Below are 19,401 nucleotides of genomic sequence, written 5' to 3'. Positions count from 1 at the left end.
GCCGCGCTCCCGTCGATAATGCACCGTTCTCCTTAGCGAAGAAAAATAAAGCTAGCAGGAGACGGGGGCGGTGACAACACAAGAGGTCATGTATAGCTCATCTAGGGAACGGTTTGAATTATTTTTTTGACAAATTACTGAATAAACCACGACAACGGGAGTGGGAATACGAGTCGTCTTAATAGAAGCCGTCAGCGGTACATGAATGGATGAGGTCACACGATTTTCTTTTTACGGCTTAAAAGGGTACAAATGTTAACCGCCTATTTCATTCCTAATTCCCTTGACAGCCAGGAGAATGGTATCCATTTCGTACATGTGTCACATCGACTAATATATTTACTCTAATTGCGTATGTATTTCTAGGTTTACCAAAAAAGAGAGAGAAAACTTGTTTGTAGACCTGTAATATTATCACTGGATAAAATGTCATTTACAATTTGATAAATGCGTTGTTTCATTTAAATACTGTAATATATGTTTGTTTTAATGTGTTCGAATTATGTCATCAGGACTTTTAAAACGTAACAAATTAAATAAAGAAGTAAATACATGTTGAAACAATCAAAGAAACAAACAAACGCTCAAATGGATTGTTATTAGAAATTATAGTGTAGGATGGGATCCAGGGGGATCTTGAAGGAGGGGAGAAGCGACCCCACATTTTCGACAAATGTAAATAACACTAGTAACTTCTGCACATACATGCTTACTAATTCCACTTCCAGAGGCATCTATTTCAAAATCCTGGATCCAACAGTCAGGTTGTTTTTGAAAAGATTTACCGTAACAAACAGAAAACGCATAGGCCTACAATATTTCTTCTCATATTAATCTAATATCGGCTTATCTCTTTCAGACCAAGCTGGGCGGCGATTAGTCTACCCACGTTAGTTTGATCCCCATGTCTCTGTCCGTTTACCCAGAGCTCGTTACAATTTGATACGCTACGATAGTAATGACGTACGAGGTAATGTTTGGGTCGTGTTTGTTTGGGGACACTAATCGGTTAAATTAACACTAATTGGCCATGAACATGGACCAAGTTACACATCGTGTGTCAGCACGAACACATGCACGCGTTCAAATGCTGATGAATTGAATGTATGTCTTTCTGTAATTTTAGGGAAGGTATTACGCTGCCATTGTACGTTGCTAACATTATAAATGTTTGTATTAAACGGTATATATTTCATATTAATAAAGAAAATCAAAACATTTTTCTGCAAGATTATTCTTTGTATATTTGCAAGGTATTTGCAAGGTAAAAGATAAAACGACTTCTTGATCTAGTTCTACCGAGTTCAAAAACACAATAATCGGTAGACTTATAATTAGCTGGCCTACCGCCTCCCCTGACAAACTCTATCGGCAAACTTTCACATTTAAACACAAGAAATTCGTCTGCGTAAGTAGGTATTAAGTAGTACATTAGATCTCGGGGGTGCGGTGCGTTTGTACCAAGTTTTATCGCATGCCTTGCGGATTGTATTCTCATTTTGCACTAAACAGCACATTGCAATGGTAAACATGTGTTGAGAAACATTCCTTTTCTATGTTATTCATTATGTAAAAATTCCCATAAGAAACCATTTGTAGTACTCATTCGAAATTTCTATGACGTCAATAAACGTAGTTACCCAGGGGCGCTTCTTGAAGAGGTAAGCCTATTGTTTGCAGAATGATAACGTATGCATAGGTTTGACTTATTCTCAGAATTAACATTTGATTATAAATTTAAAAAAATTAAAATTACAAAATGTTTCCTAGTAAGTCTCACTTGAGAGCAAATAACAATAGAAAGGCTGGCATAAAAAAAATCGTGCGTAGTATAACGGGCTGACGTCACGCAGAAATGCGTGACGTATATTGTATAGTATTTCCAAATCCGCATTGTAATTTCAGGAATATTTTTTGTTATGTTTTGGAACAATACTACCGAAAAATACACATTTACGACAACTTAAAAGGTTAGCTACCAATTGCTGATGAAAAAGATAAATCATGCTTTAAGTATAATCGAGTACACAACTGGTTTATATATACTGTAATTACTTTTATTAATGGACCAACATGGGTGGAACTATAATAAAACTGTCTTCATTTTTTCATTACATTTTTATTTTTAAAAAGGAGGGAGTTTGAAAACAAAAAGCAATTATTTATCTACCTATTATAGATACAGCAAGAAAATACTAATCAAACAAATGTTCAGAAAAAAATTGGTTGGTAATTGGTAGAAGTTTCACCCTGTTAATATTATTATTTTAACTAAAAGTACTTCAATACATATGTATGACACAATTATTTTGATATTACATTTTGATCTTTAATTGCACAGTCTTAAGCTCTGTCTACACTATCAAACTAGTGTGATGTACCCAAATATGGTAGTGATATCCCAAAATATGGTGGTGATATGATGTTGTGGGCACATCACAATTTTTTGTCACATAAACTTTGATAGGATAGACAGAGCTTTATGTTGCTAATATTAATGATAATAGACAACATGAGACAAAATGATAAATAATTATTGGAAAGTGTGTTTTACTTTCACACAATACTGTACATTACATACTTTTGAATGTGTATATACATGATAAAATGTTGGCAAGTTAGTCAAATTATTATGTTCTCATGGAACCAAAAAATTATTGGGAAATAGATAAAAAAAAAACAAATTTAATACTTTATACATATTTCAGTCAGGTTTTGTCCAATCCTTGCAGCCAAAAAAAAAAAAAAATTACTGTTTAAAACTCGAACAATAATAAATATTTGAACTTTGCATTACAGTACTATAATACATCCAAATTTTACCTAATAGTTTATATTTTCAAAATAAATATGTAATTTCAGATTTTAAATCTTGAATTAAAATTAATAAGTCTGTCCAACTTTTTAAAAGCTGAACTTCTTGACTTTGGACACTGACTCGCCTCCAGTTTCGGACAATCTGAAATGTATAATTGGGAAAAGCCAGTTATTAAAATTAACTGTTTTTTGCTAAATTACTATTTGTTTAAACATTTATAATACAAATCTATATAGAAAAAGAGCCATGAAAAAAAATGAAGCTCTGTCTACACTATCAAACTAGGTTGACAAAAAAAGTGTGATGTACCCAAATATAGTAGTGATATCTTCAAATATGGTAGTGATATAATATCATCATGTACATATATGGGCACATCACATTTTGTTGTCACATAAAGTTTGATAGTGTAGACATAGCTTTAGTCTTCAAAAGGTGTTTTTTTTGTGACAAAGACAGTTCAGTGGGCACTTAATGGAATGCATTTATCATAATTTAGTTATTAATACTAGTTACATAATTTGTTTTTAACAATGCTGTTGAAATTCAGTTATAATTAAGAGTCCAAAAGGTGAATTTTAAAAAGCAAGTACAACACACCGCCCATTAACCCTGATGAATATAATCAAATCTGGAGAAATATTGCCAAGTCTGACATACCTAGATTCAGTATACAAATTAGTATTTTATTGGGTAAATATTTCCAGATGAAACTGACTAAACCACAGCATTTAAATAATTATTTAATAGCTAGAAGCATGCATGAAATCAGATGGGAATATGTAGTAAAATACCTTTAAATTAATTTAAATTATACTATAATGCCATGTTATCAAAGCATATGTGCCCTAAAGGATTTAAACTGTATTAGGGATTGGTACATTATATACATTTTGTTGTGATGCCCTTTTCTGTTTATCTTTTTGTCACTTTTTGCCTTTCATACATGTGCTGTATGAATAAACAAATAAACATTGATTAGTGATGCAATTAGGTTGTGTCTGAACATTGAACGTGATGGATTATGTTACACCTTGCTTTAGATCAGAACCATTAATGCTGCAAGTCTAAACATAGCCTGAGGTATGTAGTACAGTCAAACCCTTATGTTGCCAATGAATTGTTCATTTTCAAGTTTTACATTGATGGATGAATTACAGTATGTTACACCTTGCTTTAGATAAGAACCACTAATGCTGCAAGTCTGAACATAGCCTGAGGTACATTTCGAGTTTTACATTGATGGATGAATTACAGTATGTTACACCTTGCTTTAGATAAGAACCACTAATGCTGCAAGTCTGAACATAGCCTGAGGTACTTTTCGAGTTTTACATTGATGGATGAATTACAGTATGTTACACCTTGCTTTAGATAAGAACCACTAATGCTGCAAGTCTGAACATAGTCTGAGGAGCTTAAAGTGCAGTCCAACCCTTATGTATTAAACATAGCTAAGGAATTGTTCATTTTTTCATTGTATATACTGGATTTTTATGTTATAATTTACGCATCTAGTATACTTTTAAAAAGGTTGTACATCTGTCCTTATTATCCAAAGCACTTTATTAATACTGACCCCTCCATCTAGAATGATAAATGGGGATTTGAGTAGCAATCCTGCCCAGGGCTGCACATGCAATTCCCTCTTAATAAACTTTTGGCATTTATATTAGTATATAACTAGTTGAACACCTGCACTTAATAGCTATATAACTGATAATGGTTGTTTGTTAAAACACAGTTCAAATCGTTAATGTCAACGTCGTACATACTATTAGCAAACTCTTGGATAAATGCTTGTTTTAGCTCTCAATTAGAAACAATAACATATTTGAAATGTGTGCTAAGTAAACTTTGCCATCATCTATTAAGATAAGGTATGTCAATGAATTTTGCATGTAAAGAGCAGTCGAATTAAAGTTTATTTAAAAACAACCTTTTCATTGGTGATGACGTGCAAAGGCATATTGACTTTATAGTCATATAATGCACTTAATGTACTGCCCTTAAAATATCCATGCTAATCTATTGTTTTTCACTAGCTAGCCTAGATTTACTAGCACGGAGCATTTTCCTAGGTTGAAATAGGGTGTACAGGCTAGCAATTACAATTAAAGACATTCCGTAGAATTAAAAAAAAACATGCTTATATGGAATATTGTCACAGTAGCAGCATTGCACCCTTATATAGGAACTGGTAATATACTTTTTTACTAGCCATAATGGGTACAAATGAGTATTATTTAGACTGGAGGATGCAAAAACATATATTGTACCTGAAAATGTTAAATCTCAATCAAAGAGTGAACAAAAATGACTTACTTTAGTCTATCATTTGGATTGAAGTGACTTTTTAATCCTTGCCAGCATTTATAGTATTCTTCATCAACTCGTAGACAGGTCTTATTTCCCCATTCTGTTAAAGCCAAGCTAAACGAGCTCTCAAACATGAATGCCTTTGGAAGATATAAATTGTTTTCTTTATGGCACACAATCTACAGTATTTGAATGTTAGTGGAGATCTGAGATCAACATTTATAAATATGTGCAATTGTCCTAGTTATTGGGTTGCCATAATAGTGCTGTACCTATGTCTTGTCCAATCTGTTAACAAATGTAGTACTATAAAATAATGGATAAAATTCAAGTATTGCAAAACTTGTAGCCCAATTGTTTATATACTGTACAGGACAATTTTGAGTGTAAGCGATTATCCACTGTTGACTATTGGGGACTGAAGAAAAACATTGTTTTAGGTCTATACATAATAGATAGTAGATGATAGATTTTTTTGCTGATGGCTATTTAGCACTTTCACTGCTCGTCCCTAGTTTGAAAAGGTTACTTTATATAAAAGGTGGTTCTTTTTAACCTTAAGTACCTTTAACCTTAAGTACCTTTAACCTTATGTACTGCCCTGGCTATGGGCTTGATTGTAATTTCATGCTTCTCTGCGTAGCATACCCACTTACCATAGTACCATCAGCAATTCTTTCAGCTTTCAAGTTGGCATTTGATGCCTTTTCAAAGCACTCACTATCAGGTCCATGTGGTGTCATCATGCTATGTAGCGTACCACCTCCAGGCCTGAACCCTTCCTCCTATCATGAAATAAAATTAATATAAATGCTAAGAATGCAAAATACAACAAACGAGGGAGAAATTTAATTTTTGCAAATGGTGTGTCTATTTATTTCTCTTTTATACGGGGTGACACAAGGCTGTTCTCTCAGGGCCCAGTAGAGGACCATGATTAATACACTGGGAGACAATCCAAAACCCAAATATTTAATTTTGTAATATATACTGTACTACAGTATATGTACAAAGGACCAACAGCTTTATATCCCATCTGAAGGGTTAGGAGATTGAAGTGTTACAATAGTTTATGACTGGGAATGCATGGATCACAACAATGAGGTAAATGTGTATTGTGAAGTGTGACTCAGTGGGGTAAACTCAGCCTATAGTAGATAGATATAATGTATAGTTAGTACCTACCTTAGCCTCATATTTGCCTTTGATAAGGCCCATAAATTCACTCATACAATTACGATGATAGTATGGAGGCCTGAATGTGTGCTCTTGCACAGACCAACGTGGTGGGAATATGACAAAGTCTGCTACTGCCACGCCGGCTGTCTCTGACTGGCACGTGAGCACAGTGAAGATTGATGGATCCTATACAAAAAACACATTAAGAATATTGATAGTATTATTTATTTATACTGGGTGACCTTCTCAGTTAAAGACTGGTCTCCCAGAGGGGCCAATTATGATCAGTGGATGTTATGTACTAGTACACCGGGGTAACCCCCTACTCATCTTGAAAGATGTACTAGGTTCTTTAAGTGTACATGAGGTAGATGTGTACACTGGACCTACGGTTTATAGTCCTTATCCAAGAAGACTCAATATATTACTTTCATATAACAAAACTTTAGACACTCTTTGGTGTAGTGTGGGAGTTTTACAAGTCAATGCGAAAGGGGTATTATAGTTGTGCTAGCTTAGTACGATTTTCCATTTTCCTATATTTCATCATTACTTTGTTTGGTTTTTTCAATTCGATTCAAAGAACATTTATTAACGTCCAAAAAACAACAATGGCAAGAGATAATAAAAAAAAATGGACGAAGGCAGATCATAGAAAGATGTGAATCTTAGTTGGCTTATATTAGACAACAATATTATTGCACCTGTGTTAGAGTGTGATGGTTTATGGTTGTTTTATTTCAATAATGAAATACTTACAGCATGGTCAAATGCCACTGCATTGATTACCATAAATTTGTCCAGATCATACTTGTATGGTGTATAGTTACCATGCCAACCAACAACATCAAATGGAGAATGCCCCTGTAAAGAGAAAATTATTGAAAATAAATATACATTTTTATAGGCCTACATTTCATGGAAATTTTAGCTATTATATATAATAATATTACACATTTAGTATCATTATTTCAGAATATTCATATTGTATCTATTTTTTGATAATTTAACCAAAAGTAAAAGTAACCTTTCACCCACTTTTGAAAATGCATTAGCATTTTGAATAAATATTAACATATCATTGTATATTATTTTATCATCGTACCTGTTGAGCCTGGAACATTTTTCCTTGGAATTTGTTAATGATTGTGTATTGTATCTCCTTATCCTCAAACCAAGCTACAGGCGTTAAGAAGTCACGAGGGTTGGCAAGTCCATTTGCACCTATGAAGAAGAGAGTTATTGGCTAGTGAGTTAGAGTGCATGTTTATCCATCTTATGTGTGCTCTGTCAATATTTTCATATGTCTATTTGTCAGGCAACTTTATTCAATTGCTAATTTTAAGTTGTATGTTGCATAATTTTCTGGCACAAATGACACAAATCAGAGACCTTCCTCAGATTTCCAAGACAGTTTCATAATCTTGGTAAAAAAAATCGAAAAAAATATAAAAATATAAAATAAAAAGCATACCAATTGGCCCAAGATCAGGCAGTGTGAAATGTTTATTGTATGTTTCCAGTATGTAGCCTCTAGAGGGCTCACTAACTTGTACGGAGAACCTCATGCCTTGCTGTATTACACATATCTCATTTGGTTTAACGGTCATCTTCCCAAATTCTGTCAGAATTCGGAGAGTACCTTTTTGAGGAACTGAAATAAATACAGAAAGAAAGGATAAACTTATTTTGTTTTATATAAATATATATGCTGTAATTGAGAATGGGATATAAGTCTGATTTCCACTAGATGAATCTCTTTGAGTTGAATCTCCCAGGAATTTTTTTTCCTAGTGATTTTTGCCCTTTTTTGTGGAAAAAATAACACACTTAAATTCTGGCTACATGCTGGTTTTAAGATTTGATAATGTTTGTCAATTATTACTACGTACAAAGTTTAAATTATATTAAGTAAATATTTTATTTATACTAAGTAAATGTCAATTGTACTATAGTAAATTTGTATATGAATAAATTACTTACCAATCAAAAAATCTCCATCAGAGCTGTACATGCATCTGGAAAGGAAAACAGGATATTTATAGATCATTGTATTTGGTTTGGTGTATTTGGTTTAAAGGTTGGTGGTTTAAATACTCCAACTAAATAGTCTAATAACAATCTATGGAGGGCATCAAGTGTTTATGGAGATGATCTTGATCTACAGCATGTTGATAGCCTTTGTCTTATTGTTTTATGCTCTGTCTACACTATCAAACTTTAAGTGAAAAAAAAATGTGAGGTGCTCATATATGGACATGATGACATCATATCACTACCATATTTGGGAACATCACATTTCTTTTGTCCAACTAGTTTGATAGTGTAGACAGAGCTTTATATTTCAGTTATTTGCTTCATTAGTACCAAGAGTTGTTTCCACTAGAGACGCAACTCAAGCGATCAATGATGGTTTAAATAACCAATCGCTTCTGATTGTTCAAATCACTTAACGTTGTGCTTCCTTCCATGCGTTACTTTCTAGTGGGAACCAAGCTTTAAGCTCTGTCTACACTATCAAACTAGTTTGACAAAAAAAGTGTGATGTGCCCAAATATGGTAGTAATATGCCCTAATATAGTAGTGATATGATGTCATCATGTCCATATATAGGCACACCACATTGTGTTGTCACATAAAGTTTGATAGTGTAGACAAGGCTTTATGTAGTGTTTGCAACATACAGTGTATGATATATAAATGCTTACTTGTGTAGCATAGATGAATTACATGCATATATATGGATTGATAGTCCATTCCTAGTCTTTGGATCCCCAGCTCCACACAACGTATTCAATCCCTGAAATTACAAATATCCATTATAATATGTATATTATAAATAGTGTATAGTTCGCTATTTTATTGTAACTTACCTATTAACAGCAATGATCTTGAAAAAAAGTAAATTCAAAACAAAAACTACTTTAGAACCCCTATTAAGAGGACATGTTCAGGACCCAACAAGGTGTGTCCTTATAGGGGTGTCCTATAAATGTGGGTTGACCGTACAATAGTGTTAAGCTCTGTCTACACTATTAAACTTTATGTGACAAAAAAACGTGATGTGCTCATATATGGACATGATGTCATATCACTACCATATTTGGGTATATCACTAACATATTTGGGCACATCACACCTTTTTTCTCAAATTTGATAGTGTAGACAGAGCTTTAAAACTTACTGTATATTGCTACTGAATCGTTTTAAAACAAAGTATCCCCTTAAAAGCAGTGTCCTCTGAATAGAGGTGTCCCAAGGATGAGGTTTTCCTACTCTGTGTGAACTAAAGCTCAGTCTATACTATCAAACTTTATGTGATGTGCCTATATATGGACATGGTGATATCATATCACTTCCATATTTGGGTATGTCACTACCATACTTTGGCTCATCACACTTTTTTTTGTCAAACTAGTTTGATAGTGTAGACAGAGCTTAAGAACAGTATTACTGTGATTACCTCTGCAAAATCCACTGCACCTTTGGCAACATCAGGTATTGTGAATGGATGCCAGCGCAACTAATGAAAAAAAAAGATACTGACATAATAATTAAAAAGAAGATAAACTCAATAAATTTACCTACTCAGTTTCAACTAAGAATCTCTTATAAAATTCAAACAATGGATAAATTTCACTGCCTTAAATTTTCTGAAAAAAATTGTTTCTGTTTTCCAATTTACCCACACAGCTTGGATATCACTACCCACTTCTACTTCATGGTCTAAGTGTATAATTTCATGCTTGTGATCTGAAAGTTATGGGTTTGTGTACTATAGTGACTTGAAAGATTTGATTGTACCGGATCCCTGAAAAGATGACTGGCTGATCCCCAGTTAGCGGTGATGGTGTATCTCCATACTCCGGTTTGGGTGCTAGCTTGGTGTTTTTGTCTTTTTGTTCTCTTCCTTTTGGTTTCCACTCTTTCTCTTTATTGTCGAGCGCATAGAGACATTGTTTATTTGCACTATATAAATCTATTATTATTGTGTTCAAACTATTTACTTAAAATATGACGATTGCTATTTATTAAATTTAAAGTAATTTTACAGCTATTTCACCTGGTTAGGATCTGGGTACCAAGAATTCCAATCATCTCGCATGTTGCCCATGTCAATAGGTTTGAAGGGAGTGTGAAGTGCGGAGGGACGGATCCTATACAGCCACGAGCGTTTATTGGTAACTCGAGGGGCAGTGAAAGCTGTCCCTGACAACTGCTCTGCATAAAGTCCATAGGGACACTTCTGTGGGTTGTTCTGCAGTAAATAAAAATAGATTGGTTAATACTAAATAGTGTGAGAGTATATAATGTAGTATCTACTATTGTTTTGCAGCATTCTAAAGCATTCAATTATTGCTCACAGTTTAAACAGAAACATAATATACAAAATAATTTTAAAAATGGGGTGGTGGGGTTGCAGGGTTGCTATGACATTTGATTTCAAACCTCACCTGTGTCTTGGGAAGACAACCAGGGCATCGTGGGTCCTCGGACGCAAATTCATTTCCAAATCCACTCAAATACTGAAATTAAAAAAAAATATTGGCTCTATATTATTTCACTCAAATTAATTTAAACATTATATTAATAATTATTAGGCAAAGTAACTTATACCATGTCACTAAGGCATGGGGTAACCTTCCTTCTTCAATTACTTTTTACTGGGTCACTTAAATTTTTGTGGAAAGTTCCATGATACAGAGTCACAATGTTTGTCACATGTTACTACTGTATCATGACATTTTTCAGATTATGATAAAAATAATGTAAAAACTGACAATGCTGTGGGTGCCAGTGCCTGGATATCAATAGAGATCAAGTAAAATAAGCAACAAGCTGAATCCAAACAATTTAAAAAGTACAGTAATATGCCAAACTTTTCGTTAAACCTGCATCAGAGCAAGTGTGAGTACTTAGTATAAAGAATAAAAGACAGTATATATTATTATAACATTACTTTATCAATGAAATCCAAAATTTGATTAAATGATTACAGTACATATTTACATATTCATGAATAACTAATTTAACTGTTACAGTTAAGTTCATTGCATATTAAACAGATGATACGAAAACATATGCACAATTCCAGTATTGAGAATTTGTGTCTAAAAATATCATAAGTTAATCTAGTGTAGAAAAACAGACCTTTTATTAACTATTACTGGTAGTGTTTCTGTATTGGTTTGTTGAATGTTATTTACTTACTACAATCTCATTAATATTCATGAGAAAAAAACAAGAATAGCTTATTCTACTAATTGATGAATATTGTTTGTACAAGAGGTATGGCCTAGAGTACTCACCAAAAAAGTTATAAAGAGTATTGTAATTGTTAAATGAACACACGTATCATGAGTGTAGCCCGTGGATTATATCAGTTTACTACAGACCTAGGCCTAGGCCTAGACTTAATATTTAGAGAGCAGACCGTACGTACCCGACCGACCCGGCCGACTATCTACACCATGATGTGTGTGTGTGTCAACAAATAAGACTCGAGGAGGTTAGGCCTAGTCTAGTGCCTGCCATAGCAAATAGGCTGGGTGAACCTAGTATACTTAATATACTAATGAATTGGCCATACTAACACAATAAAATATCAAGTCAAATGCTGTATCTACAGCCAGTATGCTAAATTGTTATACCTGAAAATCTTCTTCGGCCATGTTGTGTACGTCGTCGGAAGATCACACACACATAGTGTATGACCAGTGACCCGTGACGCAAACGAGATAGGCGTGTTTTCAATGATGTATTTGATTGGTCAGCATTTGGAGGTGTGTTCTTCAATTCAACAACAACTTTGGACAAATTAAACTGGGCATAGATGAAACGTATTTACAAATATCATTGCATGGTATTGATTTAATTTTTAACTGGAATTATGAATAAATTACATTTAATAGTATAGCATACAACTGGTTATATTGGTCCACCGTAGAGGAATTTTTATAAATATACGTGGATGCAATTTTCTTATTACGGTATTGAATTGGTGGCTAATATTAATATAGTATTAGTAGGCCTATTATTATAGGCCTAACAATTCGTTATTAGATATAAAGATATATGCCTAGATAATATTTGATTACATCATATTAAATATATTACATAATATTTCTCATTGAATAATACTTTCAATAACAGTTTCTCATTGTATTTTACAAAGTACAATCAATTGCCTTATCATTATTTCATCAATATGTGCTCAATTGTATCGAGTGATAAGAACGCGGGATGTTTCCAAAACACTATTCTGGAACTGTCACTAGATACATCTTAACAGACCATCGCAAGAGACAGTTAAATACAAGCCTAAGTAATTATTAAATACACTTAATTTTTCTCACTACTTACTGACGTATCTTCTGTTAAATATTTCCAATTAAATATTCCCGAAAAAGCAAATTATTCTCTGTAAATCGTTCATAGCGATGACAGATTTATTTCACGATGACATTCCAGAGAACGAAAGTCTGCAATGTTATGTAAGACCTAATGCTTTCATTTCTACGACAAACGATTTCATTTTCACGAATACTTCTTGTCAATTACTACAATGTTGCATGTTTGAAAATTCAGTGTTGTTGATCTTGAATTGTCTTTATTTTCTAAGTGTCAGATCCTTTTTTGTGTTTGAAATGCCCTGTCGTAAACATCAATATTTCCGGGTACAATAAACCGTCATTTTTATAAGTAGACCTGGAATAGAATCTAATACTGAAAACATAATAATGTATGATATCATGCGTTAACCAAGAAACAAAGCATTGTACCAGTGCAACCAAACGGCATGACGTATTTTAAATCGCGTGCAACGCAACTCTACAGCTCACTATGTCGGTCAGCTGGTCGGTTGGTCGGTCGGTAAACACTAACTCAAATTTGAGCACGCGACTGCAGCCATGTATATGGCCTTGTTTCATTTAATTTTGTTATACGATTCTCGATTTAACCATGTCTTAAATTGCCTCTTCCTTGCAAGTTGACTGATCTTATCAACTCTGTCAAGAACTAATGAAATATTTCCACCTTTTTCCCACCAATTCCGAACGATTTTTATGACAACTATTACACGTCTCTTGATTTATAAATGCGATGATTTCACAATGTTATCTTATAGGCTCATCGTTATAACTATTATGATCACTGTGTTGCATATCTTGTTTTAACTTATGTAAACTTATCTTTTGAAAATTATGCCATAGATCCTGAATTTCTATTGACGTCAGTACAATTATTTAAAATGTTTTGTTCGGAGGAAGTTCCGCTGCATTGGCATGAACATTTGTAATTAAGGTCTCTGACAAAATACAACACATTGTAAACAGTAAAGTAACATTGACAAACAAACTTACACGATTAATATCCTGTAGCTATTATTGTATTTCCAAAGCCAATGAAAGTGTTTTTTTGTACACTGAAGCGCTTAGGTATGTATATTCTTTGTTGCGCTGAATTATACCCTCTCATAGACTTCCACCACCTTTCTCTTAATTTATTTTCTTTTTTCAAACATTTACATTGATATTGACTGGGCAGTAGGCCTAATCCCATGCAAAGGTTTGAGAGATAGTTTTTACAGTGGATTAAGCCTTGCATACTTTTTTTTTGTTTTTTAATTTTCCACAAGTATAAAAATAATCGCAGATTTCGAAACATGGTACGCCTGCAAATGTAAAAAAAACAAAACTTGTAGGCCTAACCACAAATAATAATTTTCTTACATTTGCGGTTATTTTCAGAATGATTTATAGGTGACTTTTTATTTTTACATTTATGGTGGTCATTTTTCAGTTATGTGGGTCATTTTTATTTTATTTACATTCGATTGATTCTATATTGTTTGAAGGTTTGCATGGCGAAATCAAATGTTAATATAAAGTTTGCGGTACAACACGTGTTAGTTCTGAAAAGAACTGTTGAGTTTCTCGACGTTTCGATCAATATACTTTGATCGTCCTCACATTGAACATTCTCATTTGAACATTCTCACTCCTGAGGACGATCAAAGTATATTGATCGAAACGTCGAGAAACTCAACAGTTCTTTTCAGAACTAACACGTGGTCTACCGCAAACTTTATATTATATCCTACACTTTACTTCAAGAATACATGTCCGGTCGTTGAATTTTACCAATCATGCATAATGTTTGTATAGTACTGTATTAAGTTTATTGATTTAAAGTATTTTGCACATTGTGTTTTCCTTTTTTAGCAAAGAAGGGTTAAAATGTGGGTAATTTTGGAAAATGTTTGAACCAAAAGCCATTAAACCATGTCAATTTAGGTCTATACAGACCGAGTGTTTTTAATTATTTACACTTCACACTTTATGCTATTTCATACAGGCGCTTTGAAACAGGAAACGATGGAAAGTACGAAATCAGGTATAAAATGTATTCTGATAATATATAACCATAATGTTATCCTGTATATAAAGATATAGATATATATTATGTATATATATTCAATATTTTACTTTGTTTAAGCACTGTAAATTTAAATTATTACAGATTACAGATGTTTTTTGTAGTTTAGTTTACATAGAAAATGAGAGATTATCCAATCTGCAGACAGTACTGTTTCGATCTTATTAGATCTCGTCAGTGCAGCTCGCGATTTCAATTTGTCGGTTTTTTTTGTGAAAAATGGCGCGGTCGCTACATTTCAAATAGCTGTATCTCGGGAAGTACATTATACGTGTCCGATTTTGAAAAACAAGATATTTTTTGTAAAAAGAAGATCTTAAGGAATCTTATTACGAACTATATACAGTGTACTTATACACAGGGTCAATTTGAAGTACATTCTTTAAAAAAAATAGCTTGGAATACACTAAATTGACATACTGTGTATAAGTATACAAAAAGACACCTAAATTACATGGTATGTCAACTACCAATTCAAATTTAGATTAAATCAGATGTCCTATAGACCTAGCCATTTAATACCAACAACTATTGAGAAATATTACTCTTCAACAGTTTCTTTGATTTTTTGCTGGATTTCGGATTTCAAAATACATATATATATATATAACATATAGAATTAAGTTTATTAGAACAAAGGTATTATTAAGTACACCCTGTATATACATCTTCGATCGTTTAAGATAATAATTAAGTAAGACAACTAAATACTCCCCAAACTTCTATTATGATAATTGGATAAATAGACATTTTTGTACTCCATTCATTGAAATTTGAAGTTTCTTTTCAAACCATCGGAGAGACAAAAATAACAGAACGTTGTAAAACAATTAATGAAAGAAAGTTATAATCAATTCGGCTTAAGAAATTAGAACATTCTTAAATTTCAGTTTGGAACAAATTTACAATTTTATAAAATTCATTAACTACAAATTGTATTATTGAAAGAACAAAACAATATATAATATCAAAATCAACAATAATAAATATCACTCATTTTTAGTCGCGTGGACGCGACTCTATAGTTCACTATGTCGGTCGGTCTGTCGGTCCGGAATCACTATGCGTTTTATTGCTTTCTGACCTTATCTTGATATCAGTTTAATCTAGCTAAGTCAATTTTTCACAGTATATTCCTTATGGCCAGGAATCGATGTGGTTATGTTTTCACGGTGCGCAATAAAAAATTACGCGGTCTACGCACGATTTAACGAAATCACGTTTGTAGTCATATCTTCACAACCATGAATCACAATTAAATAAAATTTGGTACTCATAAATTTCAGGGCATAAATCATCATAGGGCAATACAATTACGTGCGTAGCGCATGTAACGCATGCGTACGCGCGCTTAACATTTTCAAAATTTATTTTCGATGAAATAAGAGTACGTTTCAGGCAATTTTAAGCGTTTACAAAATTGCCATGAGTGCGCAGATTTTTGCGCGCGCACTGCGCGTTAAATGTTTATGCGCACTCTTTTTGCCCGATTTTTGTTTTCTTGACTTACTTTTCAACTAGAAATTACGTTATACGAGCACGTCAAAAGTGACAGGCTACGCACGTGTAAATTAAAAAAATATAAATATTTTAAAACTTTTCAACATTTTTAAACATGTTCAGTAATTTCGGTCAGTATAGTTCACTATGTCGGCCGGTCTGTCGGTCGGTCTGTCGGTCTGTCTGTCGGTCCGGTATCACTATGCATTGTAGCACGCGACTTAATGGCTGTTGGCCTTGTTAAATTATATAGGCCTACAAAATTATTGAATTATCATAGGTTGACATACATTTCAGATATTGGAAGTAAGTAATTAATAGCTAATGAATTTTACAAGAATGTTAGCAATAAGGTGTTAGTAAAGGTAGGTTTGCCGTACAAAATGTATTTCTAAAAGGAAATAAAGTAAGGTTGAGTATGTCTCGACGTTGTTATGCTACAACCGTCTAATGGAGAATTTAGCATAACAACCGAAACACTGAGACATTCTCAACGATACTTTATTTACTTTTATCCATGTACACCTTTAAACAATAACGAACTGTTTAGTTATTTACATTTTTGGAAATTCCTAAGAATTACTTTTCGAATTTTCATTTACAGAAATTATTTATAAGACCGTTTTAGTTTTTAAAAAATAAAATATAAAAAAAAAATTAAAACTTCGAAAAAAAATAATAAAACTTTGAAAATAAAAAAAAATATAAAAAAATTAAGAAATTAAAAAAAAGTAATAATAATAAAAGAAATATATACAACATAGACAGTTATTTGTAAGCAAAAATAAATTAAACAAAATATAAAAAAAAATAAAAAAAAATTATAAAGTCTTTAAAAAAAATCATAAAAATTAAAAAAAAAAAATAGTATAAGAGAAATGCACGTAATTTCACCTTTCGCACCTTTTAGTTATTGTCTGTACGCCCTGTTAATTGGATGTAATATATATATATATATATATATATATATCAAGTTGTTAGCAATTACTCATCATTCATTAAAAAATGTAAACAATAATTACAGTAATGTGTAGTGTCATTTTTTTCATCTAATTTTTATAATCATTTCTTCATTTTATCCCTGTAATTATTAATTAATGGCTGGCAGCCAATTTGACTATTATTTGCTTTAAATTACAGTTTTTTCAGGTAAATACATTTTTTTTCGATCTAATTTTTGGTCAAAGTACTATACATCTTTAAAGGGGTCGTGTGGTGGTTCTTTTGGGCCAGCTGTGGTCCGAGGGCGCTAAACATTTCGGCTAGCCCGTGGTCGTCTCGAGTGCGCTAGCATGAAACACACGGCCACGCCAGTCTGGTTCTTTTTAAAGATAGTAGTGGTCCGAGGGCGCTAGACATGACCTAAAAATTACTAAGCAAACTTTTATTTTGCATGGCCCGAATGATAAAGAAGTACTTGCCTAAACTGTGGAAAAGTAACGTAGGCCTAGACCTACTATTAGATAGCCTAGGCCTGTGTTTACTAGTTATTCATGATAATGCCTACTAAAGAAGGCCTGCCCTTAGTTAAATTGTAGTCTAGCGCTCTCCGGGACCCAGGCAGGCTGCGAGTGTGTTTCATGCTAGCGCCCTCTGGACCACGGGCTGGCCCAGAGCCATATATAAAAAGTTACGACATTGAAAATTAGAAGCCATTTTTGTGTCAAAGAATTCGCACGCTGAGGGCGCGCGCGTCTCTTTTGTATCAGAGCCATATATATAAAGAGTTACGACAATGAAAATTAGAAGCCATTTTTGTGTCAAAAAATTCGCACGCTGAGGGCGCGCGCGTCTCTTTTGTATAGCGTTTTCCTATAGTTCATGCATTATGTTTAGATTTTTTTGTCTATGAAATAACGCTTATATTCCGTTTTTATTTTAGTAATTAATTTTATTAATGGTATTAATTTGGTAACGTATATATATTGTGTCTATAATAACAAAAGAATAAATGCTAAGGCCTACATGCAAGTCAGGATACATCAAAGCATGAACCAATACAAAAAACACACAAATTCACCCCTCTTTTTATACAGTATATGGCTCTCTGTGTGTTTTTGACACAAACTTTCAGAGACTCGTTCATCATTTCATTTGTAATAATTTGCCTTTATTATTTTAATATTGTTCATACCCTATTCAATATATTAACAAATATATCTACGACACTTTATTATTTTATTTAGTCATCAAAGCATGCATTATGAATTGAAAATATTACATAATTGTTATTAATAGGACGTAGTTATAGGATGTTTCGTTCCAAATTCAATCAATCGAACTTTATAATGTACTAGCGCACGCGCGCGCAATATTCTTTGCCGCAAGTACTTCTGTACGCTGTGCACATCGATATTTCACCGTAAAATGTGCAATTACATTTTTTTAAATATAAGAAAAAATTTAAAGTATTTTCTTGCTCCTATACTTTACATGCAATAACGGAGACAAGTTTGACACAAATTGATCTGCATATCACGTGACTATAATCCAATGTCGTAACTCTTTATATATATGGCTCTGTTTTGTATAGCGTTTTCCTATAGTTCATGCATTATTTTTAAATTTTTTTGTCTATGAAATAACGCTTATATTCCGTTTTTATTTTAGTAATTAATTTTATTAATGGTATTAATTTGGTAACATATATATATTGTGTCTATAATAACAAAAGAATAAATGCTAGGGCCTATGCAAGTCAGGATACATCAAAGCATGAACCAATACAAAAAACACACAAATTCGCCCCTCTTTTTATACAGTATATGGCTCTCTGTGTGTTTTCGACACAAACTTTCAGAGACTCGTTCATCATTTCATTTGTAATAATTTGCCTTTATTATTTTAATATTGTTCATACCCTATTCAATATATTAACAAATATATCCACGACACTTTATTATTTTATTTAGTCATCAAAGCATGCATTATGAATTGAAAATATTACATAATTGTTATTAATAGGACGTAGTTATGAGATGTTTCGTTCCAAAATCAATCAATCGAACTTTATAATGTACTAGCGCACGCGCGCGCAATATTCTCTGCCGCAAGTACTTCTGTACGCTGTGCACATCGATATTTCACCATAAAATGTGCAATTACATTTTTTTAAATATAAGAAAAAGTTTAAAGTATTTTCTTGC

General features: G+C 32.8%; 1 protein-coding gene and 1 long non-coding RNA gene across 2 annotated transcripts in view; both read right to left on the bottom strand.

The window, feature by feature from the left end:
- Positions 1–2,328: 2,328 nt before the first annotated feature.
- On the bottom strand, positions 2,329–12,007 carry LOC144848505 (homogentisate 1,2-dioxygenase-like). Its single transcript, XM_078705286.1, has 13 exons — positions 11,968–12,007; positions 10,771–10,842; positions 10,380–10,574; positions 9,780–9,839; positions 9,025–9,116; positions 8,300–8,334; positions 7,791–7,970; positions 7,422–7,540; positions 7,076–7,180; positions 6,323–6,502; positions 5,794–5,922; positions 5,144–5,277; positions 2,329–2,959 (listed from the first exon to the last, which is right to left on the bottom strand). The coding sequence occupies exons 1-13, from the start codon at positions 11,986–11,988 to the stop codon at positions 2,905–2,907; spliced, it is 1,377 nt and encodes a 458-aa protein (XP_078561412.1). The 5' UTR covers positions 11,989–12,007; the 3' UTR covers positions 2,329–2,904.
- The window catches only part of LOC144848575 (uncharacterized), a 76,713-nt gene continuing 59,640 nt past the window's right edge, over positions 2,329–19,401 (bottom strand). The window contains exon 2 of the long non-coding RNA XR_013613883.1: positions 2,329–2,580. This is a non-coding gene — a long non-coding RNA (uncharacterized LOC144848575). The remainder of the gene's footprint in view (positions 2,581–19,401) is intronic.

This window comes from Antedon bifida, chromosome 7 (assembly GCF_963402885.1).
Source record: "Antedon bifida chromosome 7, ecAntBifi1.1, whole genome shotgun sequence".
NCBI lineage: Eukaryota > Metazoa > Echinodermata > Crinoidea > Comatulida > Antedonidae > Antedon > Antedon bifida.
This window is presented reverse-complemented; position numbering and strand designations above follow the sequence as displayed.

Coding starts and splice junctions, on each gene's coding strand:
- LOC144848505 (XM_078705286.1), bottom strand. CDS start 11,988: ATGGCCGAAGAAGATTTTCAG. Junction 8,335..9,024: donor AATTCATCTATGCTACACAA/GTAAGCATTTAT, acceptor TTTCCTTTCCAG/ATGCATGTACAGCTCTGATG. Junction 6,503..7,075: donor CAGTGGCATTTGACCATGCT/GTAAGTATTTCA, acceptor TTTTTTGTATAG/GATCCATCAATCTTCACTGT.